Genomic DNA, 26341 nt, shown 5'->3' with positions numbered 1-26341 from the left:
CACACACACACACACGCATTCGTATACGTACGATTGTAGTAGCGTATATACCTGCGGTAAAACTGTACTGTATGCATACACATACACATGGTCTCAGTACATGTAAACATGTATGTGCTATTATTATTGGTGCGCCGAGTAAATTTGTTGTCTCGAAAAATCAATCGGAGCGGCCGACTTTCTGTTTTACTCCACGTTAGAGCCGATAGGTATACCTATACAACTATACTGCATGCCTGCTAGTATTTTGTGCGCTACGTACTACAACCATACAAGTGTATTATAATCACGCAACATTTTTCATTGTCGAGTTCATATGCACGATTCCAGATTTTGACCCGGGCGGACTATAACTATTTGAATCACAGACCATGTACCAGTTCCAAAAACTTTACACCACTGGTAGCAGAACACGGCTTTTCTTTGAATACTGTGTTCAACTGTAGGAGAGTTATTTTTATTAGAACTCGTCGTGGCATACGATACTGTTGCCCAACGCATGTGTATTCCGTGTGTCAAATGCCTACCAGTGTACGGGTGAAAACGGCTGCCGCGACCGTCTCTTAATGATTATTCGATTATAGTGTGCGCGCCCGTTGACGAATTGCCTATTTCGGGAGAACTCTGTTATTACACTATTATATTGTACACTATATGTACTCGCGGAGAAATGTCGTACACTGCAGCAGATATAAGCCGTCGCCGAAGTAGCTGCGTGGGAACCATAAACGCTCTTAATAACCTGTGCGTCAGCCAAAAACAAAATAAAAAAAAAAATTAAAAAAAAACGTAATAATAAAGATATCTCGCACCGACTGATTATCATTATTATTGGGACACCTCTAGTGAAGCTAATATCCCGACGTGTCGTTGATCTATCCCGTTATTGCGACGCGTACACATGTACGCACCCGACGACCAAAGAACCGCAGTCCTCCGCACACGCTTTTCTCCGTTTTTGTATGTTCACGATCAGTGACAACAACGAACGAAAGCGAATTGTATTATTTTCTAATTTTATTTTTAAAATCCAGCTGTCCGACGGTGATCTCACGATTTGAGACGATCTCGACGTTTAAATGACGATGGCACACGGCCCCCGCGTTCATATTACGAGCGGCGGTTACGGAAACATACCTGAGCAGCACTCCGAGTACTGCGCATAAGCTTTAAATGGTAGATATCAAGTGATATTTTACGGACATCTTGGTACATTTATCGTTGAGATATTAACATAGAATATTTGCTGATCATGTAATTTTAGCATACGGTTTTAAGTATTTTCGAAACGATGCGAGATCATTTCGTGTTTGAATTCCACAGCTTTCGAACGTTCTAATCGTGTTTAAAATTTAAAAAGTATTTCGATACTTTTCAACTGGGTTCGACGGTTATCCCAAAACTGGTTGCCAGGCGATAAGATTCTACGCACGAAACTTTTGGTACGCTCTCGCCGTCGTCGTTTCGGTCGTGCAAAACCTATAACAGGACGAACACAAGAAGTACACACGCGTGTTATACATTCCTTTCGCCGTTCCTATCCGTACTCTAATGTACGACACCCGTCCAGAGATTATTGTAACCCGACACGGTGTAACAATATTTTATATTAATCGCCTCGGCGTGCGCGCCGGTTCGGTTCGACATAAAAAAGAAAAACGGTCCCAATACCCGGGTGTATAATAATACCGTGGACGACGAGGAATATGACGACTGCGGCGGCGGCGGATGATGACTCGAGGCGGACGTCGGGTCGGTTAATTATAATCCGAATGCGATCTGCGAGCTGCGGTCCCGCGCACAAGAAATTATTTAAATACGGGGCCCGCGATAAATTAAATGCGTATCGGTCGGTCCGGTCGGACTCACTCGCGGGGGCCGCACGTCTACCACCGTCGTCGTCGTCGTCGGGAATCGTGTTCGACCCCGTACTAGTATACCGGTCGATCGTATCTCGGGGCGCGCGCGCGCGCATCGTTTTATGTGTAGCACATATAATATCATAACAACACACGTGCTTGTGTGTACACGTGTGTGTGTGTGTGTGTGTGTATGGCATACATGTATACATGATGTGCATACGTGCATAATCTCGTTTACGTATAATAACGCATAAATGCGAAACGGGTGAAAGGCCACGGAATTATATTTGTACCTCGTCTGCTCTATTATTAATATTTTTTTTTATCATTTCGTCTCTCTCTACGTTTTTTTTTTTATTTTTCGATAGGCGACGATAAGAGCACGCAGCCCCATACGTGCACTAGCGCAGCAGCAAATTTTTCCAAAACTACCCGTGCATCTCTTTCCATCCCGATAGCGCCATCACTTACACCACCTCCACCGTACCGGTAAATCTAACGACGAAAACAAAAGCCGTATACTACGCGTATTATTATTGTTATCGTTCGTGCGAGTTACGACCGCTGTGGCGCTAGCACTTCTCGTGCACAGTCATGAACAATGAGATTTATTACAAAGGGGATCGCGGTTCTTCGATATCTCTCATATGTGTGTGTGTGTGTGTGTGTGTGTGTGTGTGTGTGTGTGTGTGTGTGTGTGAAGTTCATCAATGTCAATCACAGGAATCAGGAAATCAAATGTCTGTGAAACCTCTATCCAAGGAATTTAAAATAACAAATTTTGCGATTATTCCGCGGAACTAAAATACTGAGTACTTAGTGCGGTATATTACAATAGTTTTGCACAAACACATCGAAAGGAAGTATTATCTTATAGTAGAAGGGCACGTAAACCGATTCGAATCCGTCAACAATCGTACTCCGATGCGAAAGGCTACCGAATTTTGAGTAATCCGCCTTTTTCCTGAATTAAATGTTCGTTGGGTGATTCCCAATTACGCGACTGAAAATACGAGTAGGGATATGTCGACAACACCGATCGCGTACAAGTCTCGTCGATTTGGTCGCGTGACGTCGCAGTAATAATAAACGCGTAATTATCTGTACTAAATATTGTGTTACAAAAATTGCGGCACAGATAAAAAAAAAAAAAATTAAAAAAACATTAGTGCGTCGTACATACGCAAATGTCGTAAACATAACCGTCGCGGTGCGTTTAAAACCGAGATTGTGGTTTACGATAGCCGTGTTAAATAGGCGCATAATTATTATTAGTGGACGAGCCAACGAAATATATCGTACCCGTTCCTATTATTTCCCCACGCGGGGCCGGTCGTCGATGCACGAGACCGATTTGCGGTTTTATTACCCGCGCGCCAACGATACAATAAATAGGCTTACCCACCGCCGCCGCCCGTGACCGTCCGTTTCTCTCGATCGGTATAGCTCGCTGCGTTGTACAACATATTATATATATTATATATAAATATTCTATCACTATCCGATATATCCCCGAAGGTGTTGCGTACACACATACACACACGGTAAAATACAACGTTTGCAAGTGTAGGTAAACGGGTACACGAGGAAAAACACTCGACGATAAAAAAAAATTTTTAAAAAAAAAATCCAAAACGCTCACGACCCTATAACTCATGCAGATAACAAGGGCGTTGCGAACGGCTTTAGAGCGGTGTGTGTGTGTGTGTGTGTGTGTGTGTGTGTATTAAAAACGCGTAATACCTATACGTGTAAGTGTGCACCGGCTTTCACACCTCGACAGTGGGCCACGCCCGCGCAACGGGCACACGCTTCAACAACAAATTGCCCGGCGTGCAGCCGCCGTCAGAAATAGTACATATAATATTCTTCAGCGGGCACACACATACCTATAGATTTGAACGCGCACACACGATATGTACATACCCACACAGGTACATATGAGCATACTCTACGATGGATCCAAGTATACCACCGCGCGTGTTTACCTTAGAGGTACTATTATTATTATTATTATTATTATTATTATTATTGCACCAGTCGAGCGATAGGTACCGATGACGACACACACACGTGCGTATCAAATACACTGGTTCGTGTTTGTAAAAGTACCTACCCCCGCGCACGATTTCGCTCTCGCTCGCGGCTCGACTAACGGTGCTGCCCGTGCGTGTGGGAAACACACAGTCGGTCCGACGGACGATAAATCTCGCGGCGTACGCACGTCCGGGAAGATCGACCGAGCAGTCTTTCCATAGGGCAGCCGTTTTTTAACTCGAATCGACTTATTTTTTTAGTTTAAATATTCAAATGTTTTTGCACGTACGACAAAACAGTCTAAATTTAAACGCGCGTACGATTTTCACCCACCGGGAAACCACTGCTGTAGATATTTTGCTGCTGTTGAGTTCGCGCGTCACCAAACCCATTCGCGTCACTCGTTCACTTGTTGACGGCGTGCTTTCACGTTCTCTACCACGTGTCATACTGTTGTTATAATACCCCGCACGCTACATTTAACGATATTCGTGTTACATTATACATGGTACGTACAAATGAACGCGTGAGTTTTACACGTAATATATATTGTGTTGGCATATATTTAAGAATTTGTTCGACGAAAAAAAAAAAAATAGAAAAAATAAACATAAATAGTAAGAGAGAAATAATAGTTTCCTGTAATATATGTATCGGGTGGACAAAACTGCTTTAAAAAAACCGCTGACTTTCCGTATCTAATTTTCTTATTATTTTTACACCAATGTTATCAACATTTTATTATAAACGTAATATTATACATAATATATATACATATTTATACGTACACATACGTGCACCTATGTAGATCGTGATGAAAAAATGATTAAGATGTAAATAAAGCTTTCATCCCGCGTAACAGAATTTTGTAATGATGTAATACGGAATCGTCGTCGCCGTTGCATTCGACACGTATTTTATAGCTATCGATTCGTTTCAATCTCGCTCGTATTTAATAATACTCGTATTAACAAGGTATCGCGATCAGTGGTGAGAGGACCAATTAAGGACGTAGCGCGGGTTAAGAGTCGTGATACAAAGTCTTTGGGTTTCTCTCCTGTATACGCGCATAACACGTAGATATATATTAACATACCATCGCGGTTAGGCGAAAAAGAGAATTACGCACAATCACGCCCCGCATCGTATACGCGTATTACGCAAAAGTATCGCACAAAGGAGTAATGAATAATCCCCCCCCCCGGCCGTGTCAAGGGGATCCCGAACAGATTCGACGGGTATACGCTTACCGTATGCAATAATGTATGACGTTTCACGGATTTCGAGAACCCGCGTTGCACGTGCGTTGACTGCACCGTATAATGCATACGAATGATGTATAAATAGTGTCTCGTGCAAATCGGGAAACGCATTTTATTTAAATTGCTCTCGGCCGACGACAGCTCCGCGCGCGGGCACGTGAACAGGTCGCCTTTTTTTTCACTCTCTTCCGCGAACGGACGTAATTTATCCCGCACCTTAACGTAGGCATCCACTGGCGCGCACAAACAAGCAATGTAAGTAGGCTAAATTATACGCACGCCGTTTGTGGCCGGCGTAAGAACACCGACACAAACGACACCATAAATAATTGTTCCGGTGTGTGTGTGTGTGTGTGCAATACCCAACGCAACCTACTCGGATCTCTCGGGCGAGGTTAAGTAGGGGATACGGATCGCAGTAGTATCGTCGCACCGCCGGCAAAAGCAGCAGCGTTTTTACACGCGTCCCGCAGATTTAGATCGCACACGATAACGATATGATTTCGTGTGTTGGAAAACACACGTGAACGGTACATTGCTGTGCAGGTACTACACGTACCGTCGCGTCGGTGGCGCCATCGAAACGACTTGTGCCGCGGGCAGAGAGGTCCGTAGAAAATTACACTGCTACGTCGTGCAAACACGCGGATCTCACGGTGATCGATCGAAAACGTTTTCGCTAAAAACCGACGTTATTCGATTTTCAGACCGGATTCGTTCGTGATATTTTCAAAAAAGTTATTTCTCCGTCGCTATTTCCACCGGGCAACGTCGTGTTCCTTCGCAGGGATCCCGGGTGCGGCTCGAAGTCATTTTCGCGTTGCTCACGGTCCACGACGACTTTGGCCCATTGATACACATTCGGCGCGTCCTTGCCCCGCGCGCTCGCCACGTCGCCGTGTCCGATGATGCGTTTTCCGTGTGCATTTATGCGCTACGCGCGGCATCATGGACGGCCGGCCAAGCGCGTCGTTACCGCCGCCGACGCGTCTTGCCCGTAGTCACACACGTGCGAGCGCGCGCACGAACAACGCGCAAAAGGAGGCGGCGTCATCGATCGCCTCTGGTCCGACTGAAAGCGAAATCTCGGATCCAAAACGGTCGCGCGCGCGCGCACAGCTGACCGGCACCGCGGTATGAATGAGTGTGAAGCGCGTCGCCGCGGCCGACCAAGACGGTTTTCGCTCTTTACTCGTGCGCATCAGAGCGTTCCGGCAGAACGCGCGGACCGGACCGGGATGTGGGTCAAAGAGCGGCGCCGAAACGTAAAGCGTACCAAAGCGATCGCCGGCGTAGCGTTGCCATGAGATTCGTGACGTCGGAAACCGGTCGGCGCACCGCAGGACGACGGGACCGTTGTCGCGACGGCCCTCTACGTAAGTCCGGACAACACGCGAACACCGGCCGGTCCCGTTGCCCTGCGCGTTAAGCCGCTTATCCGGATCGTCACCCGAGCGGCTATGGCGGCGGCAAAGGATGTCGGACCGGTACGTATCGAGAGCAGTCGGTGCGCGGTTACACAATGGAACCCGCGTCATCCAAGGCCGTTCCCATGCCGCTGCGGCGCGCGACTATTACGATTATGAACGTAATTGAATGCGTGCGCGAGTCGAAAAGGGAACGAACGTCCGAAAACGGATTTCGGTTTACACGTTATTGTAGCGCGCGGACAGAGAAGAAAAAACGGCGACGCGCGAAGAAAAATGAAAACAGAACCTCGTGTACACGATCCGAACGAGTACAAAACGATATAATGCGACGATGATACGTGTTTACGGCGTCGACCACGATTCGAGAAGGGAACTCCCACGGCACGAGACGCGTGTAGTGTTACGTATCACAAACGGTGATGGAAAACAGATATGTTGACGAAAAAAACACGAGCTGTGTATTGCGTGAGCGTCCGCGACGCGTATCGCGCAACAAATTGCTCATATCCTCGTTCGTGTGTGTCGCACCGTACGAATTGTACGGGCGCGCGGACAAAACTGCTCGTCGGCCGGGTTCCAATTGAAAGCCGTATCGAAGCAAACGTACAACGCGTAACTGCGATACGGCTGGAAATGCAACGTTCGTAAACGCACTTAGACTGCGATACTACGCACGCACACGCAGTGTACACTACGGGAGAAAATCCGTTTCGAAACGATTCAGGGAAACGCGTAAATTGAACGTAATAACAATAATTATAATAATGGTAATAACATCGTTTAATTTCCCGGACGAACGCGACTCGCACTTCTGACGGTAAAATGTCGTTCCATCCTCGCGCGCAGCGTATCTGCCCCCGCGATAATCGTACCCGCTGAAGACCATTCAAAATCGTTCATTGTCATGACTGTTTGTCATAATCCGTTCGTCCGGCCGAAAACGCGCGTAAATACGTCGTCTAGATCCGCATTGGCACCGGTAACAGTTGCGTTGTCGGCGAGCGCACGTACCCGTCGTCGTCGATCGTCATCATCGTCGTCGTCGACGTCGGCAGCGGCGGCGTTGGTAGCTCTGTGAACCTGCCAGTCAGCATGATCAATGTGGGGCATATCTAATGAACCATGCGGCACGAATTCGTCTACAATGCTTCTATGTGCTACCGCGACCGCCGAAGCCGCCGTTCATTGAGTTTTATACCGACGTTTATAATGTGTCCGAGCAGCCGACGAGACGTGTATCCCGCCGGTGTTTCGTTTGTACATATTATTACTATTATTATTATTATTATTATTATTATTATTATGTGCCTGTAAATATTATTACTTTTCGATAAAAAAAAAAAAAATAAATAATAATAATAAAAAAAAACATAAAAATACCGAACGGATTACAAGCCTTCGTAACAGCGGATGCGTCGTCGTACGAATATTTTCGAGTTCTAACGATTTTTTGTCCCCTTTCCCATTGCTCGCGACACCGCGAACCGAATGTATTGGTATCGTCATCGCTCGTACTCCCGGCAACAATGACCGGTGTATTATGAAAAATAAAATAAAAGGTCCGACGACGAATCCATTACGACCGTTTGGGCGCGAGCTGAGTCTGCGTTACTACTACGCGAGGGAGGGGGAGAAAAAGGGATAACAATATTCGCATAAAAAGTTCTCGCAAACCGGTATGTTTGCGTTTTCACTGTCATTGAGGACTGTGATAAATTCTCGACAACGACGTGAAACTTATCTGGCGTGCGCGGTTTGTTTATGAATAATATTTTAATAAGTTTTCCCACAAGAGGCAGATGAACCATGAACGATGGCTGCAGACGTTGTGGAGCCAGATCATATTGATCAGCTGACCGAACACAGTGCGGTGATTAGCAACGGTCGGTGGCGGTCACGCATGGTTCCCAGTTCGATCCATTCATAGGTTTTTATTATTATTATTTTTTCCTCTCCATTCCTACTACTCATCCTCTGCCATCTTCTACCCGCTGTCTCCTCAGTCTTCTTCCACTTCTCAACAGGAGCTACTGCTGCTCCCCCGGTGTTCGTCGCGTGCGATGTTGTATACAAACATCGAGTAGTTCCATTCATGGGTGTCTGCTGCGGCTGCCTGGTGACGTTACCGCGGTGTACGCGCAGTGTGAAACGGCTCCGGGCAAGGTCTCAGCCGCGGACCATTAACTGCTACACTACACCTCCCAAACGGAATAATAATACCGGTTCGGTGACTGAATCGCCGCCGCCGCCGCCGTCTGTCTGTGGTTTCGTTTTTCGCCCCACGCCCTCCGAAACGTTACCGACCCGTCCGTCCGGCCGTGATGACGGTCGAGATCGGATAAAATCTGACGGCTACCGTTTCAATGCCGAATGACAAACCACTATAAGCTATAAACTACTGTAAATTTGTTAAAATAATATTATTAGTTGTATCGGCTCGTGGTGGTGCCTTACGTCAATTTTCGTCACCACTGTCGCCGACACCTGGAGGATAAAATAATCGATGCGAGAGAATATCATGAAGAAATAATAATAAAAACAGCGACGAACAAAAACCGAAGAGACTCTGTATTATTTGTGGTGACTACGTATAGTGGCAGATTATAAAACCGATGACCGACAGCAGTTCATTGTGGAAGGACTCGGCTGCTATGTTTATAACCTTGGATCGACCGGACGCTGTAATGAGCGAGAAGTCGGTGTTAAAAACATTACCAAGTTTCGAAAAATACCACAAAATTTTAGACTGACATCATGGAAAAAAAATAATAATAATAATAATAAAAAATGAATACATTTATACGTGTATAAATATAGTGAACAGTTGCATCATAACCTTGATAGTGTGTGTGTGTGTGTGGTGAAAACAATAGGTTTCCACGTTCTGTAGCAATATAAGAGCGTTTCCCATCCGACCCTCTTCGGTTTGCGTACACGCGCGTAAGTACCTACACCGCGTTGTCCTTGACATCGCAGTCGATTCGAGGTTAAGAGTTATGCGAATTGATACGCGTCCCGTGTGAACAAATCCAGGAGCATCATCTGTATGATGAAAGCGCTCGGACGCGTCTGAAGAAATATCCGACGAAACGAACGAGCTCCGTAGTTATTGCGGTAATCTGATCCAGTAAATCTCTGTATGCCCGTACGACATAGTGCGCACTGTACGCCCTCGTCGCCGGGCGAAAAACGTGTCCTAGTCGTAAACGACGGGCCGACGAATAAAATTCACTATCGTTTCGTACGCGACACCGATGAACATTCGGTAATTGTAGTCTGTTGCTTTTCCGTCCGTTAAAAAATAAAAAAACCCGATAATGGTTCTACCACCTTGTATATGCGGTCTCGAAAGCGAAATTCGTTTGACCGTGAGACCATGTCAAATATGCGCTGTACATAAAAAGTGAATAAAATATATCGTCTGCGCGCAAAATCGGGGAAAGGGAATATACGTGGTGTTCGAGGGAGTGGGGCGAAGAGGGGGGGCAGATTCAAATTATGTTAAATGTCTGTGGATTCTAAGCCCGGAAATGACGTCACTAATTAGGGTGGGGTTTCCGATATGCAATCATCTTGTATCCCATTGTTACCTGTTAAAAATGTAACCAGAGTGAATATCTCCCCCACCTCCTACACCTCCTCCTCACCACCACCTCTTCCGCTTCTCCACCGCACGTCCACTTCCACTACACGGGCCCTATTCCACCACATCCACTGGCGATGGCTCTCTACACGCCCTATGGTGTGACGAACCGATTACAGCAGTACCTACTAGCGGCTTCCTACAAAAAAGATTCGCCGACGAGATAGACTAGTCGATTAGACAACATGGTGAATATAAACACCATAGACACAAAAGAATGCTATTTTATTACAATATATTATATTATTATAACAACGTATTTATTAAATATATATATATATATATATATATATATATATATATATTAATCGTAAATAGAACACACAGTATGTTAATATTATTGTTATTATATTATATATTGCAATGGCAGTGGCGGTGGCGATGTGACGAAGATTTCAAACGCCGCCGCGCTTTCCTACGGTCCAACAGAAATACTCTGATTTTTTATCGAAATGTCGACGGTAGAAAATAAAAAAACCTTTGTCCCGATCACAGGAGACGGGAAATTACGCGAAAACGATTTCGTTGTATCGATTTTGACGCGTATGGTTATCGTTGTATTCGAAATTTATTCGTTAAAATAAAACGTTTTCACAACATTTTACTTCGTAACAGCGGTAGGTGATCGGTACACTATCGTGTACACTGGTACAGACAATAAACGACGCGTATTATACATACGTACACAATGTAACGTTAAAAATAAAATACACACAACGCAGTTGTGATACTTGTGCGGTGGTAGTAATGTAGCAAGGCGCGGAACGAAAATGTATCCGAAGAATAAAACAGTCAAAAACCATTAGGCCAGCGCGAGAGTTGATTGATGATCGGTTTATCGAAGGAATGTTCATTGACTGGGCGGAAGAGAACGGAAGTGGCGTGATTAGCGCGTACGCTGTGTCCTGACCGCAGTCCCACATCGACGCGGCAATTGCTCCGGCAACAGTCAGGACAACAAAAAAAAAAAAATCCTTTTTTTTGTATCACACACATACATACACAAAAAGAAGATACACCTACCGAGTGAAAAAGTAACAATGAAATAATGTTTGTTTTGTTTTACATTATTCGATGTGTATACGAACTACATAATATAATACACAAGACAGGAAACGGGTACGCTACGTATTAGGTACCTACTAGGCGAGAAAAAAATAAAAAATAAATTTAAGAAGGAAATGGCACCCGACCACGGAGGTGTTCTTGGTATGTGAAGGTAGCACTTAAAAAATAGAACGTTCTCGGTCACACTTTTCAATAACTTTTCTATTATGAAACTCACTTCCACCCGTACAAGTGTACATCGGGGGGAAAGATATCCCAGTTTTCTCACACCGTACATACAGCACAATATTACGTGTGCGCGTTACGATTAAAACATTCGGAAACGACGAAATGGCGGCGAACCGTTTTTTTTTTTTCTTTTAACTCTTCGAAATTGTTGCACCGTGCTCGTTCCGTTCACCGTTTTCAGCCGTGTTGTCGTTTATCTGATTATCGCAAAATTCGATTCGACAACATTATACGCGTACACTTTGGCGGGCAACAAATGTATGTCAAACGGACGGCTCAGCACAAGACGTACCCTACTTTATTTGGAAACGATCAATTTCGAACTGGTCTCAAGTCTAGCCTTCCGTGATACGTGTACCCGTAGACTTATCACGATAACTAATAACAACGTACGAAACGTCATTCGAAACGCGTCGAGTTGAAACGCCGCCCGGACGTGATGATATGATACCGATATCGTCCATCGTTTCCGCGTTAGTCGTAGGAGACGGCAATCGGAAGGACGCGGTGCGCGGACGTGTGTAACGCAGACGTTTCTGCCGGTCCTTCTGGTTAATACGCGATTTCGTCGGCGCTGTAAGAATTAGAGAAAACCACGTCGTGATCGCCGTACGTCCCGTAGTAGGCCCATTACAAAACGATCAGCCGGCGCAATAAAGACCTCACACGAAACGACGAGAAATAAAACGGAGTCCTCCTCGTCCTTCGCCGCCGCCAACGTTTCATCTCCCGCGCGCGCGCACCGTTCTCATCTTTTACGGATTACCATCCGAAAATTGCCTCCCGCAATCAATTATCATTACGCGTTTTCGCGGCGACACGAATGGTGTCCGACGTGTCTATTTGTACACCCTATACTACACGTTGTTATTAATTGTTACATTACGTGTACGTCCGCTGCACTGTGTACACGTTTTTGTTATTAAGGAACGCGCGAACCGGCGGTAACGCGTATAATATTGTTATTCCGTGATCCGGGGCGGCGGCGTTCTCTTTCATGACGTTCGTTGCGCGCGCGCGCTCGCCGCTCACCGAATAATCGCGTTTACGTCTGAGCTCGAATCAATAGCTTGTTGTTACGCGTACGTCGTTTTGTCGTGGCGGTATAATATAATATAGAAAATTATATTTTAGTGGCGTACTACCATCGGCGGCGGTACGTCGTAACATATAATATTATTTAGATGCGCGTACAACGCGTGGTACGTCCGATACAACATCGTGTGTTCGTCCGACTTCGGAGTGTACGGCGGGCGGGATCGTTCCAAGGTGGCTCGTGACAGGGATCGGTGTAAGTTTTCGCCGGTTCCGTTTTAAAAATCTCTCGTTCGCCACGAACACGCATTGTAAGTGTTACGTGTTGGTGGTTCTCGCTGTAGGACTGTTAAAAACTACGGCGGATAAACTTCTGAACTTATTCTCGTTAATGTGCTTTAAAGTACCTCGGCGGCGTTCGACCCGATCCACCACTCCATTTCTCATCCCACATGCCACGCCGTTATAATTATTCGGCAAACGACCCGCTAAGAAGACCAACGCCATTTTAAAGTTTACAAAATATTGATAATATTCCACCACGTATGTTATACTACCGTTGTTACTTTAATCGATCACAGATCGTACACGCTTGTGTAAAATAAAAAAGGCCTACCCCGTCGGCAGGAAAAAATATATACGTCGTCCAAACTTAACTTGTTCACCGTTCGAGTGGAATTTAATTTTTGGTTTTACTGTTATTAAGCTATATGTATGCGCCGGGACAGTCCGTGTATATGAAGCGACACCATACGTACAAGTGATTATTATAAATGAGATCGATAAAATGATTTTATGTTCTCAGCAGAGATATCATCACATTCGCGTATATCGCGTCGCCAATGGTGGTCGCCACGTTTCCTGTCGTCGGATATTCTTATTATGTGTTACAGCGAGAAGTCTTGATAATCGTTTATCTTCGAAATGGCTTTTCGCGTGCCTCGTCGATATAATTACATATATTTTTGTCAAACGTGCATTTATTATTATTATATATATATTATATTTAGTCTCGTTTTTATCGATTTATCGTACACTATTATGATTATTATTATTTTCTTTTTCCCTCACAAACGTACCACTTTAATACCATCACGTCGTACGGCGTAGGAAATTATTGTTTTTAGTGGATTACTACTGCAGTTTCCCTGCGCCATCGCTGCGGGAGGCCCTTCGTTTTTCCAAATCAGCGATATTAATCAATTTCCGACGCGAACGAGTCACGTACTACAACGGAATGTGTACGTACAAACTGCGCGACAGCCGCGGCGGGAGAATAATATGTATACAGAAAAAAAAAACCATAAAATAAAAAAAGTCTACCCAACGGAAAACGACGGAGAGCGAAAGCGGGAGAAAGAGAGAGAGAACTCCGATCGATGTTTTTGTTATTATAATATATCGTTTTTGTACAGAAACTGTCGTTTTTTCCAAAGACCACGGGTAACGTTCCGTGACACCTGCACTGCTAAGACGGTGGCGATGTACGATCCGCTGGCGTAGGAGTTCCAAATTATCGAAAATTCATCACAATTATTGATTGTTTCTAGTCGGACCGAATTGGTCACACTGGGTCGTATAAAGGCTATATATAGTGTAAAATAGTGATTGATCTCATACGTTCGGACGGAGAACGGGTCGTAATAACTTTCACGGTGTACACTATAATGTATGTACAGTAATATCTACGACGGTCTTGCCGCGGCTACCGCTCTCAGCATTTTAACGACAATTACTATTATTATTTATCGTTGTTATTATCATCGTTTTATAAAACAGTCTTAATATTCACTTATTATTATTATTACATCACGAAGACGGCAATAACGTTTTATTATTATTCTTTTTTTCATCTTTTTCCGCGCCACGAATAGCGGTGTAATGTACGCGAGTTTTTATTTTTTTCTCGTTCACCACCACCATAATAATAATATAATACACTAGAGGCTCCGTGAGTTTATTAAAATAAAAAGTGAGATTAGAGAGAGAAAGAGAGAGAGAGAGAAAATGCATCTTTTGCCGTTTCCCGCGAATCGATTTGTAACCATCTCAAAGCTTTTCCACTTTGGCAAATTACACCGGGGGAGCGAAAAAAATAAAATGTAATATACGTATACATGTGCGTACGGTTGAGTGTATGGAGAAAACGGGAAAAAGCGACCGAGGGAAAAGGAAAGGAACAAGGATGTTGAGGATGAGAGGGTAAAAAAGAAAGAAAAGGTGCATGCGTTATGTCCGTGGGCAATAACAAAAACCGGAGGAAAAATAACCGGGAGAACACAAACTTTCCGTAATAGCGCAATAAATATCTGGAAGCAGCGTAAGGGACTGCGAGTACATAAATGCATTCGAAGCCGCTACGACCCGCTTCAGAACGCCTGCTGAGGATGATCGTAGATTAATTTTCCTCTTGCCGGGGGTGCAGGTGACCACCAGCCGTGCTTCGCGAAAAACTTTCGAAAACCCCGTTTACGATTTACCAATGGTATTCACTCGAAATCGCCTTGTGAACAGTTTCATGGCATATTGTTAACCGTCCGAAAGAAACCGGTTTCGCCTCTACGAGTGCCGCACGCTTACTATACTCGCAGAGATGAAATATTTTCGTATCCTCCGGCCGTCCAGGCGCTCACGCATGTTTTCGTGGTTTTCAGAGGTTTTTTTTTTTACGGTGTTATCGTCAAACGTTTAAACACGAACGCCTTATCTCAGCAAAATCTTGTGTTATCAAAACGCCAAATCGATACAAACATCTAACGCGATCAAGATGATAGATTTCGATATCGAACGAGTCGAGATTATTAAATTCGACTGTAGCGTTTGTAGTTTTCAAAATAATTAATATTCTAATACTTTTAACCATATTTTCTACGAATACCTGGTTCTGAAGCGTTAGTTTTCTGTCTCTAGAATATTTGACACGTGATGAATAGATTGAGCTGCAAACGTGGTCAACAACGTACGAAAAATGTTTGATTTAAACAACATTAGCGAAATAACATTATGTTCAACGTCACTGTACTGTCATTTTATTTCACTCGGGTCGTAGTACGGTACGCTGATGGCGTTGGTTAATAAACGTCAAAACCGTTTAATTTGTATATTCACAGTAAAATAATTGTAACAAATCGATTCGATCATTATGACGATGCGCATATTTATCTTCATTGAAAATAATTGTATGCACATTAAGAATGTTAAATTATTTCGACAGCACGTGGTATCGAATGAAAAATACAATCATGTGTTTTTTTATGCAAAGCAGTTTACATTTTTTAACAGCAAAAATCGGTCAACTTTCGTTCGATCATACATCTTTACAGAACTAACAAAAGCTAGATATTTAATTTGTCAAAAAAACTATTTATGCACATAAATAAGCCCAGTGCGACACCACTTGTATTCGTAACAATTATTTATTATAATCATTGTCAATATTAAATAAAATACAATTTTGTTGAAGTTATTGTGGTTGAAACGGAAAAAAAAGGTAATGGAAAATTGTGGATGGCGTAGAAAGAAAATTCGCAAAATAAATACTCGTGCAAAAATTATGACGTTAAATAAATTATATTAATCTCGGTTTGCATAGATTATTTCGGTGGGACGGAGTATATTTATTCCACTGGTATTTTTTTTTTATATCTCATTTTCGGGGACATCATATTTCGAAAATGATAAATTTAACAGCAGAGCACTGCATATAGCTCGGTTCTTCTCTTCTCTTTCCCGTGACCTGCAATGTGCACGCAACTGTGAAATATGACTCCCCGCCCGACAGCCACGTACTTTCGATCCGGTTTTCTGCTACTACAACAGAGGTATTATATTTTCCGTTCTTCCCCTTTCTTTTTTTTTTTTATTTATTTATTTATTTTTCTTTTTTAATTTCGCGGACCGTCGACTACCCTTAACCCGGGGGGTCGTGATTGATTGCGCTCCAGTCTCGCGAATTATATTCAAATTTGACCTAGTGCACGACGAAGACGGTGACGACGGCGACAACGACGACAGTTTCATTAGAAAGCCCCGGCGGAGTCGAATCCAACTTACAAGAACGCTCTTATAATAACAATAATAATAATAATAATAATAATAATAATGATAATAATAGTAATAATAATAATAATAATAGCAATAATAATAATAATAATCAAAGGTCACGGCGCGGTGACAGTGATGAATCGCAACGAACGTAATCATAAAATAAAGACGTCCGAAGGGAAAACGGCAGGAAATTTACACGTTCGTTCGACCATGAATTATTCTTCTTGGAGTAGAAAAATACACCGAAAATCTGGGAAGATTAAATTACGTTCAAACCACGATATTTCGAACACGGCAAATCATCTCGAGACGACTTTTTAAAAATAAAAAGGGAATTACCGAGTTCTTCAAGTGCGTGGGTACTATATTTTATGTACATTATTCGCGAGGAAACCACCGTTACGTTGAATATTTCAAAAGCCAACGCCTGAGCGTGTGTGTGCACGTGTGCGCGTGTGTTGCGACGACGGTACCGGTGAAGTTTTAAAGTGTTGCGACCATAATCTGAAAACAGCATTGCGGACTGGTGCGATCCTTGATCCTCGGACCGTGAACGGCCCTTCGCGGTATTATTTATTTCTGCGGTCGTTTTCCGAGGGATAATCCAATCTTGAGAAACCGGGTGTATAATAAACAATGCGGGGAGCTTTTTAAGTGCTTTCCGCCCACAACAGCCTTTATCTTTCCATCTGCCCTCCGTACTGCACTTCTTTCTCCGCGCGTGCATCTCCGCCTAATGTTTACCGTTTCTTTCACCGTCTCTTTGACGACAGTATCATAAAACCGTAATGGAAAAAATACAAGCTGAACCCCTTACCCCCGCCCTCAAACAAGCTTACACACACACACACACACACACACACACCACATTCACTCACCGTTCCTATTCGAGTGCTGTACCACTACACATAAGCATCCCTACTCATTCATTTGATGTCTATATCAACAGTTTATTTATACACATACATATTATTATGTATGTGCATGCTATGTGTGTGTGTTTTTGCGGACGCGTGTGCGTGTGTAAAAAAACTTCACAAACCACCCCAGACAAGCGGCACTTTTGTATACATATATATACCTTCTCGCCGCCGTATCCTCGGTCTAAGCAGAAAACGCGTTTTCATAAAGTCGGGACTTAATTTTTCCCTAACGACCAAAATCCTTCATCTCCCTCTCCACTGTGTATCTTTAATGGAACCCCGTAAAAGGCTTGTTTTGCACTTTTGTACCCGACCAAATGAATATCATTAAAAAACATTTTAAACGAGATACGAACTATATATTATGAAAGTTAAGCGTCTGAAATATTCATACACAACTGTATACAATCGTAATAATTGTTAAGGCATGCGCATACTTATTCATTCAATAATGTTAAAATATAACATCCTATATCCATGTTTCATTTAATAAACGCACAAGTAAGAACATTTTTATCTAGTTCCCATTTAATCTTATGCCATTGTCTTTACGAAAGAAAAAATCATTGTTGTCAAGCATTCATTGTGGACGGCTGTACATATCGTAAATGAGATCACATATTTCTAACGTGTTTATCAATATACGAGTAAACTTAAATCGCGAAAACCCAAAAAATTGAAAACAAGTTGATTTCCGAATTTTGATAAACGAAATATATTTCGTTTATCAGACTTACAATTGTATACATTTTTTTTCAAATAGCAAAGAAATACGTGGAACCGCAAGTCAAATTATTTTGAAACTAGATGTTTTAATACACATATTATTGTCTTAAAGTTATCGCATTAAATGTCCCTCGATGGTACTTGCGCTTATAAAAATAATATTCTCTCATTCTATAAATTTAAAATTCTTGCAAACACCCGATATCGTGTTACGTACATAATATCACTTTTGTTGCATTTTGTGCGCTGGAAATCTTTTTGAGCCGTTACGAATTAATAGTTTTCTCCGATAATAATAACAATTGTTATTATCATTAATGATAATAATAATTATTATTATTATTTAAACAAGAACCGCACTCGGTACACCTAGTAACGACAACGACGATATTAAAGAAGCGTCACAGGCGTATCTTATGGCTTCGGAGTTTCACCGTCTTCTCGGGGAGACGGCTAGCAGTCGCATGACGTCGTCGGGCAAGTTCCGGAGGTATAAAACTTGCGCATCGTGAGAAATTCCCACCGGGATGTCCGTACGATGTGATCAAGTACGATATTGTACGATTGGAGTACGAATGCCGGCCGAGGAAACGCGGACCGTTGTGGTCGGCGACCGGCGTAATCGATACCCGACTGGCCGTATTCGATTGCAATCGTGTGACACTCGTGTGAGCCACCGCGAGATACTGTGCCGGACACGGCCGACGGCACGCGGGAGCCGCTTCGAAATCGAAACTCGCACCATCCGCGACCTCCTCCGTCTTCGACGAGTTTACGCGCGTCATATAATCGGTCCGAAAACGTAACGTGATGTCGTTCGATCCCGGCGGACGGTGTTCGTCTTCGGACGTTGTGGCGAACGCAGGAAAAAATTTCGGGGGGGGGGGGGGGGGGGGTTGTAAAAAAATTATTCAAAACATTCATAAATATCATATAATCGTATTGTATACATCAATTTACAAACCACGAGAAACTTTTAAACAACTAATTATTTTTTCAATTTATTTATTAGTAATACATTTGTAGGTCAGATAATTTATTTTTGTACCTAATATTTTGGGCGGCGGGGGAGTTCACCCCCAAAACTTCCCTCCTGTGTTCGCCACTGAATGCGGCGCCATAATGTTCAGTGGACGGAACCGTGGCGGGGGCTGAGGATAAGAAACGCGATTCGATAATGTCATAATAACAGCGGTACGATAACGATACGAACGCGATGATGTTACACGCGTCGAACAAAGACGATTTCTCGCCTCGATACGACTCGTATTGTACAATGTTTTTATACATACACGCATAAACGGGTTCCGGCAAAAACTAGTTTGTTTATAACGTGCTACGTACGTGTATTGCACACGAAATAATAGATTTTTTTTGTTCTCTCTTTCTACCGCCGTACAAGGATCAATGGTAATCATTCGGTAAACATCCGACGAGTAGCTCATAACACGTATATCATACACTGCACGCGGTACTGGCACCTATGTGTGAATAAAACGAGTACGTTGAACACACACGCGCGATATTTGGATCCCTTTTTTTTTTCCTCCCCGGTAGTTGGGACCGTCGCAGTCAGCTGTGCTATTATTATTACCTGCATCGTAACACACCTTTTATGATCAAGTGTCCCCCGCCCTTGCTCCTCGACAGTTTGATTCTCGCGCCATCCTCCGGGTCTCCGTCCCTCTGCTATCCGAGGCTCGAGTAAACGGAGCTCTGGCGTTTAATCGATATGGTCACATAATACACGACACGCGTATTGTGCGTACACACACGCAGCAACTCGGATATGGGGGGGGGGGGTTGCAGCCGTGACAATCCCGAATTTATTAACTTCGTATTGTACGCTGCACGCCGTGCGCGGGGGGGGGGGAGCAAACGCGCATACATACAATATAACAGTGACTTGTGCGTCTGAAACTGCAGCGAGGGACGCGCCGTAGATGATGACGACGACATTGACGTCGACAATGTAAAGAATTCTTCGTAGTTTCTTTTTCTTTTCTTTTTTCAATAACATTTTCGAGTTTATATTATTACTATTATTTTTTTTTTATGACTTTCCGACTACGGCAACAATTGCCTCTTGTGTGCCCCGCATCATATGTACGGTGTACACCAACCGATGTATAATATTACAATACAATACGGTCCGTTTGGGAGTACGTAATAATGGTGCATATATACACACACACATACACATGCACACGACCACTACGTGTCGTGCCGGAGCAAGCGTGATAATAGCCTTTAAATATTAGCTAAAAATCCCCCCACAACTGTCGTCGTCGTCGTCGAGTACCGTCCCGGAAAATCTATCACGTGTTCGAAAATACTCTTCGCAACGGATCGATACACGTTTAAGTCATCGAAAATCGGTTATATTCCTAAATTTGCTGACCGACGTATCCCTGGTTGTCCAACATCTGATCAATAAAAGTTAAGAACACCCTGTTTGATAAATTTTTTTCCCCGTCGTTTTGCGGTTTCCGAGTCCAAGTGCGTGTCGTCAAAGAGAATCGTTGGTAATAGAGAAGCGCTCGTTTCGTCGCCGACGACGTGCGATTATCGTTGGTCGGCCATCCGTCCGGAAAACGTCGGGCATGTCCGATATAATAGTAATCAACCGTAATTATACACAGGGACGACAATCGAATGTTTCGGGCGACCGGAACCTTTTCCGCGGATCACGTGGCACGGCCATCTCAACGGTCCACAAAGTTCTAGTGTTAATAAACATAATATTACATTCGACAAGCGATTTATTTCCATTTTTCCTTCCGACTCTGCTCCGGCGACACCGGCATTCATCACTTCGCTCAACCGTACGGCCATCTCTGTCGCCCTCTGTAGACCCTGATCTCGAGTCCGCCGCACCCGCGCGTTGTCGCGTTATCTTCTCCGCTGTACGCGTAAAACACGCCCCGACGAATTTGTCACCGGACCGGCCACACACGCGGACCTACAGCGGGGCGACGCGCGCGCGCACACACGTCATTCCGCGTCATTAATTGTCGCTGTACCGCACACGCACACACTTCGTAATATAGTAGTCCCGTCGGCTAGCGAGCACGTGTGGCGCGCGTTAACTAGCGTTTTTCTTCACGTGTCGTCCGTGTGACAATCGTCGTCACGAGCGTGCGACAAATTCGCGTCGAGATCAGCCGTGTGAGACCGGGCGGCGGAGGCGTGCGTGCGTGCGGGCCAAACAAAATAAAAATACATAAATAAATAGAAGAAAAAAAATAGGAGTGGAATAAAAAAAAAAAAACGGAAAAATGCGTACGCGTCACACGTCGTTTAACGGTCTTTGATGAGCGGCAGCGGCGGCGTTGGCCAAAAAGTCTGTAGCCGCCGCCGCCGTTACCGCCACACGCAAATCATATGCCACCGCCGCCGCCGCCGCCGCCGATAAACGATTGACTCCGCCGCAGGTCGCGTTCCACACCACGTCACGGGCGATTGTGTTTTCGGGACACGTTAAACGTGTTTTAATTAAAGCCGTCCGAGAACGGTTGTCTCGCATAAGGGTTGGTTTTTTCGTTTTTCCATCGTTGCGGGGAATAAAAAACCAAACACTGGCTTCTAGAAAATGTACGAGAAAAAAGCGAAAAAAATATAATGAAACAAATAAATAAAAAATAGAAAAATAAAAGGTTTGTTCGTTTAGCCGTAGGTGCGTGTACATACATCAAACCTCAATAAAATGGATGTAAAAAAATACTAGTGTTCATTCGTATACAGTACAGTATATATACATAGTACCGGTGTATATGTGCGTATACGCTTTTTTGCCTTATGTGTGGCATTTCGATTGGCATTCCCCAAAGGAACCATTACGCGGCACAAAGGAAGCGCGGGGTGGAAACAAACGTTTTGTAACCCGTAAAGCTTTTGCGGGTGCGGTTTAATAACACAAAAAGCTCTGTGTTGGCTTTTTCGACTTTTGGCGCTTATTAAATATTTACGGCCCCGCAGCTATCACGTACATACACAAACACACACATACTCACATACATATACAGTATGTGATTGCGCGTATTCGAGCTACACAGTCGGGAGGGGATGACTGAGAGAGAGAAAGAGAAGGGTGAAAAAAGCGTACGTAAAGCGTTTTCGTGTTTCCGGTCCGCCCATTGGCCAATGGTGAAGGGTTCTACAGGAGCCTCCGCTCGGCACATGCGTCATCGGCAGCCGCCGCCCCGACGTCTCTCTCTCTTGCGACTACGAGACGACGATCACGACGTGCATTCGGATGGCGGCGGAGGAGCTTTTTGCCGGTGTTGGGGGCTCAAAAAAATCAAAACCTACATCATAACATACCAGAGTAGGTTGTTATGGGTTTTCGAATATTTACGGTTACACGCGGATACGACGCGCATTTATCGAGATGTTTTCCCTCGGTTTTCTGTGACATCCGTTACTTCGAAACTGTCATCAATATTAGCCTACGAAATAATCATGCGCGGGCGGTTTGGTTATTAATTGCTATCGGTTGATGAAATTTTCATTTCGCATCCGTCCGAACAAACGTACATGAAATTGAAACGAGAAAAAGGGGTAAAAAAAAACTTTATTATCATAATTATTATTATATTTTTAAATCTATTCTCCGCGCTTCACACTGTGTCCGTCGGTTTTCCCGGGTGTCCGCCACGGCAGGAGAACGCATCGTGCGTAGGAAATAGAACAGGGACGCCGGACGGGGGGTCGTGCGGCAGCGGAGGAAAAGACGAAAAATCAGACTCCGTGCGTTACACGACGACGGTATGGAGGGGGTCGTCCCCACCGCGTGAATCCCTTTGTCCCGCCCACCGGTCCGCGGCGGCGGCCGCATAGGCACCACGACGACGACGACACGGACGCCGCCGCCGCCGCGCATAAGCCACCCCGGCCGGTCGGCGACGGCGGCGGCGGATACACACATATTGTGCACGTCGTCGCGCGCGCACACACGCACACCGTCGTCGCTACCGTCGTGGCCGTTATCGCGCCCGTAGTCGCGTACGTTACCGTCGTCGCGGTCGTGCGATCCCGTCCATCGCGCATTTCCGTCATTCTCGTTGTCGTCCAATCGCTGCCGCATCGGTCCTGTACAGCTCCGGCCTCGCCGGTCCCGACTCTCGCGTGTTATGTGCCGGCATGGTGCTCGGCGGCGATTCCGTTGTCGGTGAACTCGGCGCGGCCGCCACCAAACTGGATCCGTCCAACATCGGACTGTTCTCCGCCCTCAGGCCCGCCATGGACCTGTCCACGGCCGCGTACCGGTATAACCAGAACATGATGGAGTACTACACGTGTGAGTAGCCCTTGGCCCGCGTTGCTCGTCCGTCAGGAAACAGTACACGGTTTATGTATTACGATTCGCACGACATGAAGACGATACGATGTGCCGCGTCGTTGTCGTATCGTTCTCCGGTCGAAACCCCTAACCTGATCCGTCGCAGCCGATATGATTGTTCTACGTCTCTCGATTTGTATACTCGTCGTCGAATTTTTTTCCTTTTTTGCCTTTACCTTCCGAACCAATTACAATCGTTTTTTCGATTTTCCGATTTTTATCCGGTCGAAAATCGTTTGGTCCACCGCATTAGGCCCCAAAACCTTAGCCGCTACGTGTACCAAGTCGTAAATGCTGCGAAAACGCTTTGTTTTTCTTATGGTGTGACCCGCACGTTTCGCGCATCTCTATATTCCAATACGTTATAATCTTAATACACCCGAACAACAACTATTTATATATATATATATATATATATGCTTATTGTCAATTATTCTGTTGGTGTAGTCGAGCGCGTCAGCTCGAACAAACACTCCCGGTCGTCACGTCGATTATGCGACTAAATCGATTTGTCGCGTACCTCACGCGAAAAAGGTCGCTGGAGCACGCGCACATACATATATATATATATATATATATATATATATATATGTAATATGTATATAAATAGATATTCAGGGTGTGCGAGGTGCTTTTCAGCGATCGTTTGTCAATCGCGGAGCGGCGACGACACGATTTCGCCGGTTCGCCCTGTGTACTTATGTACACGCACGCTAGAAACGTCGTAACGCTAATTATTGTTTTCCTTTTCCCGTTTTAAACTCCCTGCGTACCTACCAACACTGAAATTATCCGTGAAAGAGAAACGCGCTTCGACTTGATTGGCATACGTAGCCTTAACGTATGCGACGCTCCTGGCACAGTATCTGGTTCCATTCCAATTAAGATCGCTTCGCGGTCCGTTCGAGCGGAGACGACAACGACTGTTGATTGTCTTGCGGACCAGACGAATATTCGCTTTTGTATCCCAAAAATAAAAGATTTAATTAACCACGAATATTACCGCCGCTGCATGAAGCTATTTTTGTTGTCGGTATACCATAGAGTTCACCTATTCCGTGTGCGCTGGGACGTCATGCCGGTGTGTCTCACACATTTAAATGCAGTGATTAACGCGGAAACGATCGGGTGATTGTTCGCGGGTTCAGTGTTACGTATAAATTCGTAGACGATCGCTTTGGTCATGAAACGAAAACGACGATGCATCCGTACAGTGGTCGACGTGATTTTCTACACGGTATGCAGTCGCGACTAGAAAGTTTCCGAAACTCCGAGTATTCACGACCCGCGGCCGTTGCGTTACGGTACCATTAAAGCGAACAACAATGGTGCCAAACGGCCACGGTATTTTCTACGGTAGTACCGCATAGATCACGCTTACGGAAGATAGATTTTCGATTTTAATAATCCCGTAGTACTTCGGTGCAATATCGTGATAGTATTTCGGGCACGGGACGTCCAATACATTACACACACACGTCGAGTGGAGTGCGGGCGCGTGGCCCTTTAATCGACACTCGATTCTGAAGGGTAGATTCATTAAAAGCAACAAGGGCGAGTAATCCCCCATGGCCAAACACTCTTAACAGGGATAAAACTGCAATCTCCGTGTTGTAAAAGTTATACTGATTGTTTTCGCAACAAAAACCTATCCAATGTGACCGGTTTATCTTTAAATGCACGCGCCAATGAAATATTTTTAGTTTTTTTTTTATTTGTGTATCGATCATTCGGCTACACCATACACATATATGTATATAATTTAATTAAATTATATACGATGCTGCGATAGTGGTTCGAATGATCAGAACAAAATAAAAATTATAAATTTTCGTCGGACCTCCGCGGTATATAGTGCAGTCTCTGTATATATTACAATATAGATGTACGTGTATATATGAATAAATGTATCATCCTATTATAGATTACGTGTGAGTAGAATTGTTTTTGAAAAAAAAAGATTCTTTTACGTCGATAACAAATGTGTGTAATAGTATATTATCATAATGTTCGTGGCCAAGTGGTTTAAATTTTATACATGGCGTTACAAGGCCGACAATTGGGGTCGTTCGTCGAGTGCACATCTCTCTCTCTCTCTCTCTCTCTCTCTCTCTACGTGTACGTATGGTGTAGCCGCGCGGTATATGAATTAGCAGAGGTTTATTGTTTTCGCGGCGGCGGCGCGGAGGCTTTAGAGGCCGCAACATGCGTCGACCCTTAATAGCCACCGCCCTCTTAACCCCATCGTCGGTGGCAGCACTCGAGGATAATCTGCTTAATTCGCCGCCGCCACCGCCGACCGACCGACCGACCGACCCCCGCAAAGCCCCAAACGAGATTATCTCGTTAGACCATCTGATACGCGCGCACAGTGCTGTTTGTAGTCGCGTAAACGCCACACACGCGTGTAAATGTGTGTATATACGTGTGTACGGTGTGTTTATTGTACACTACCGTATACACACGGAAAGCAACATGCACACAAACACGTAAACACTCAGCACGACATAGATTTTTCGGACAAGATTCTCGGATCACTGTGCCTCCGTGGCATTGTTTATGGACTACCGACCCTTTTACGCTTTTCGTCCGTCCGGCCGACCACCACCTACTGGTCATCATCGCGCATTGTGCATGCACCCGGACGCGAGACGATTGTGAGCGCGTTAAACCGCCGACCGACGGCACAGATGTTTTCGATTTGAAATGACAAACTTCGTGCGTACCGTATCGTTTCAA

At 44.5% G+C, this 26341-nt stretch overlaps 1 protein-coding gene across 9 annotated transcripts in view; it reads left to right on the top strand.

The window, feature by feature from the left end:
• Positions 1-26341, top strand: part of LOC112681655 (paired box protein Pax-5) — a 77260-nt gene that overhangs the window by 22778 nt on the left and 28141 nt on the right. Inside the window, exon 1 of one of the 9 annotated variants that reach the window (XM_025551924.1) lies at positions 23145-23560. The exons of the other annotated variants lie outside the window; for them this stretch is intronic. Within the exon in view, the coding sequence (XP_025407709.1) occupies positions 23404-23560 (157 nt within the window). The 5' untranslated portion in view covers positions 23145-23403. Of the gene's footprint in view, positions 1-23144; positions 23561-26341 lie in introns of those variants that run through there. 9 annotated transcript variants of the gene reach the window in all.

The sequence above is a fragment of the Sipha flava genome, unplaced genomic scaffold (genome assembly GCF_003268045.1).
Source record: "Sipha flava isolate LNK unplaced genomic scaffold, YSA_version1 194_pilon_pilon, whole genome shotgun sequence".
Classification (NCBI taxonomy): Eukaryota; Metazoa; Arthropoda; class Insecta; order Hemiptera; family Aphididae; genus Sipha; species Sipha flava.
This window is presented reverse-complemented; position numbering and strand designations above follow the sequence as displayed.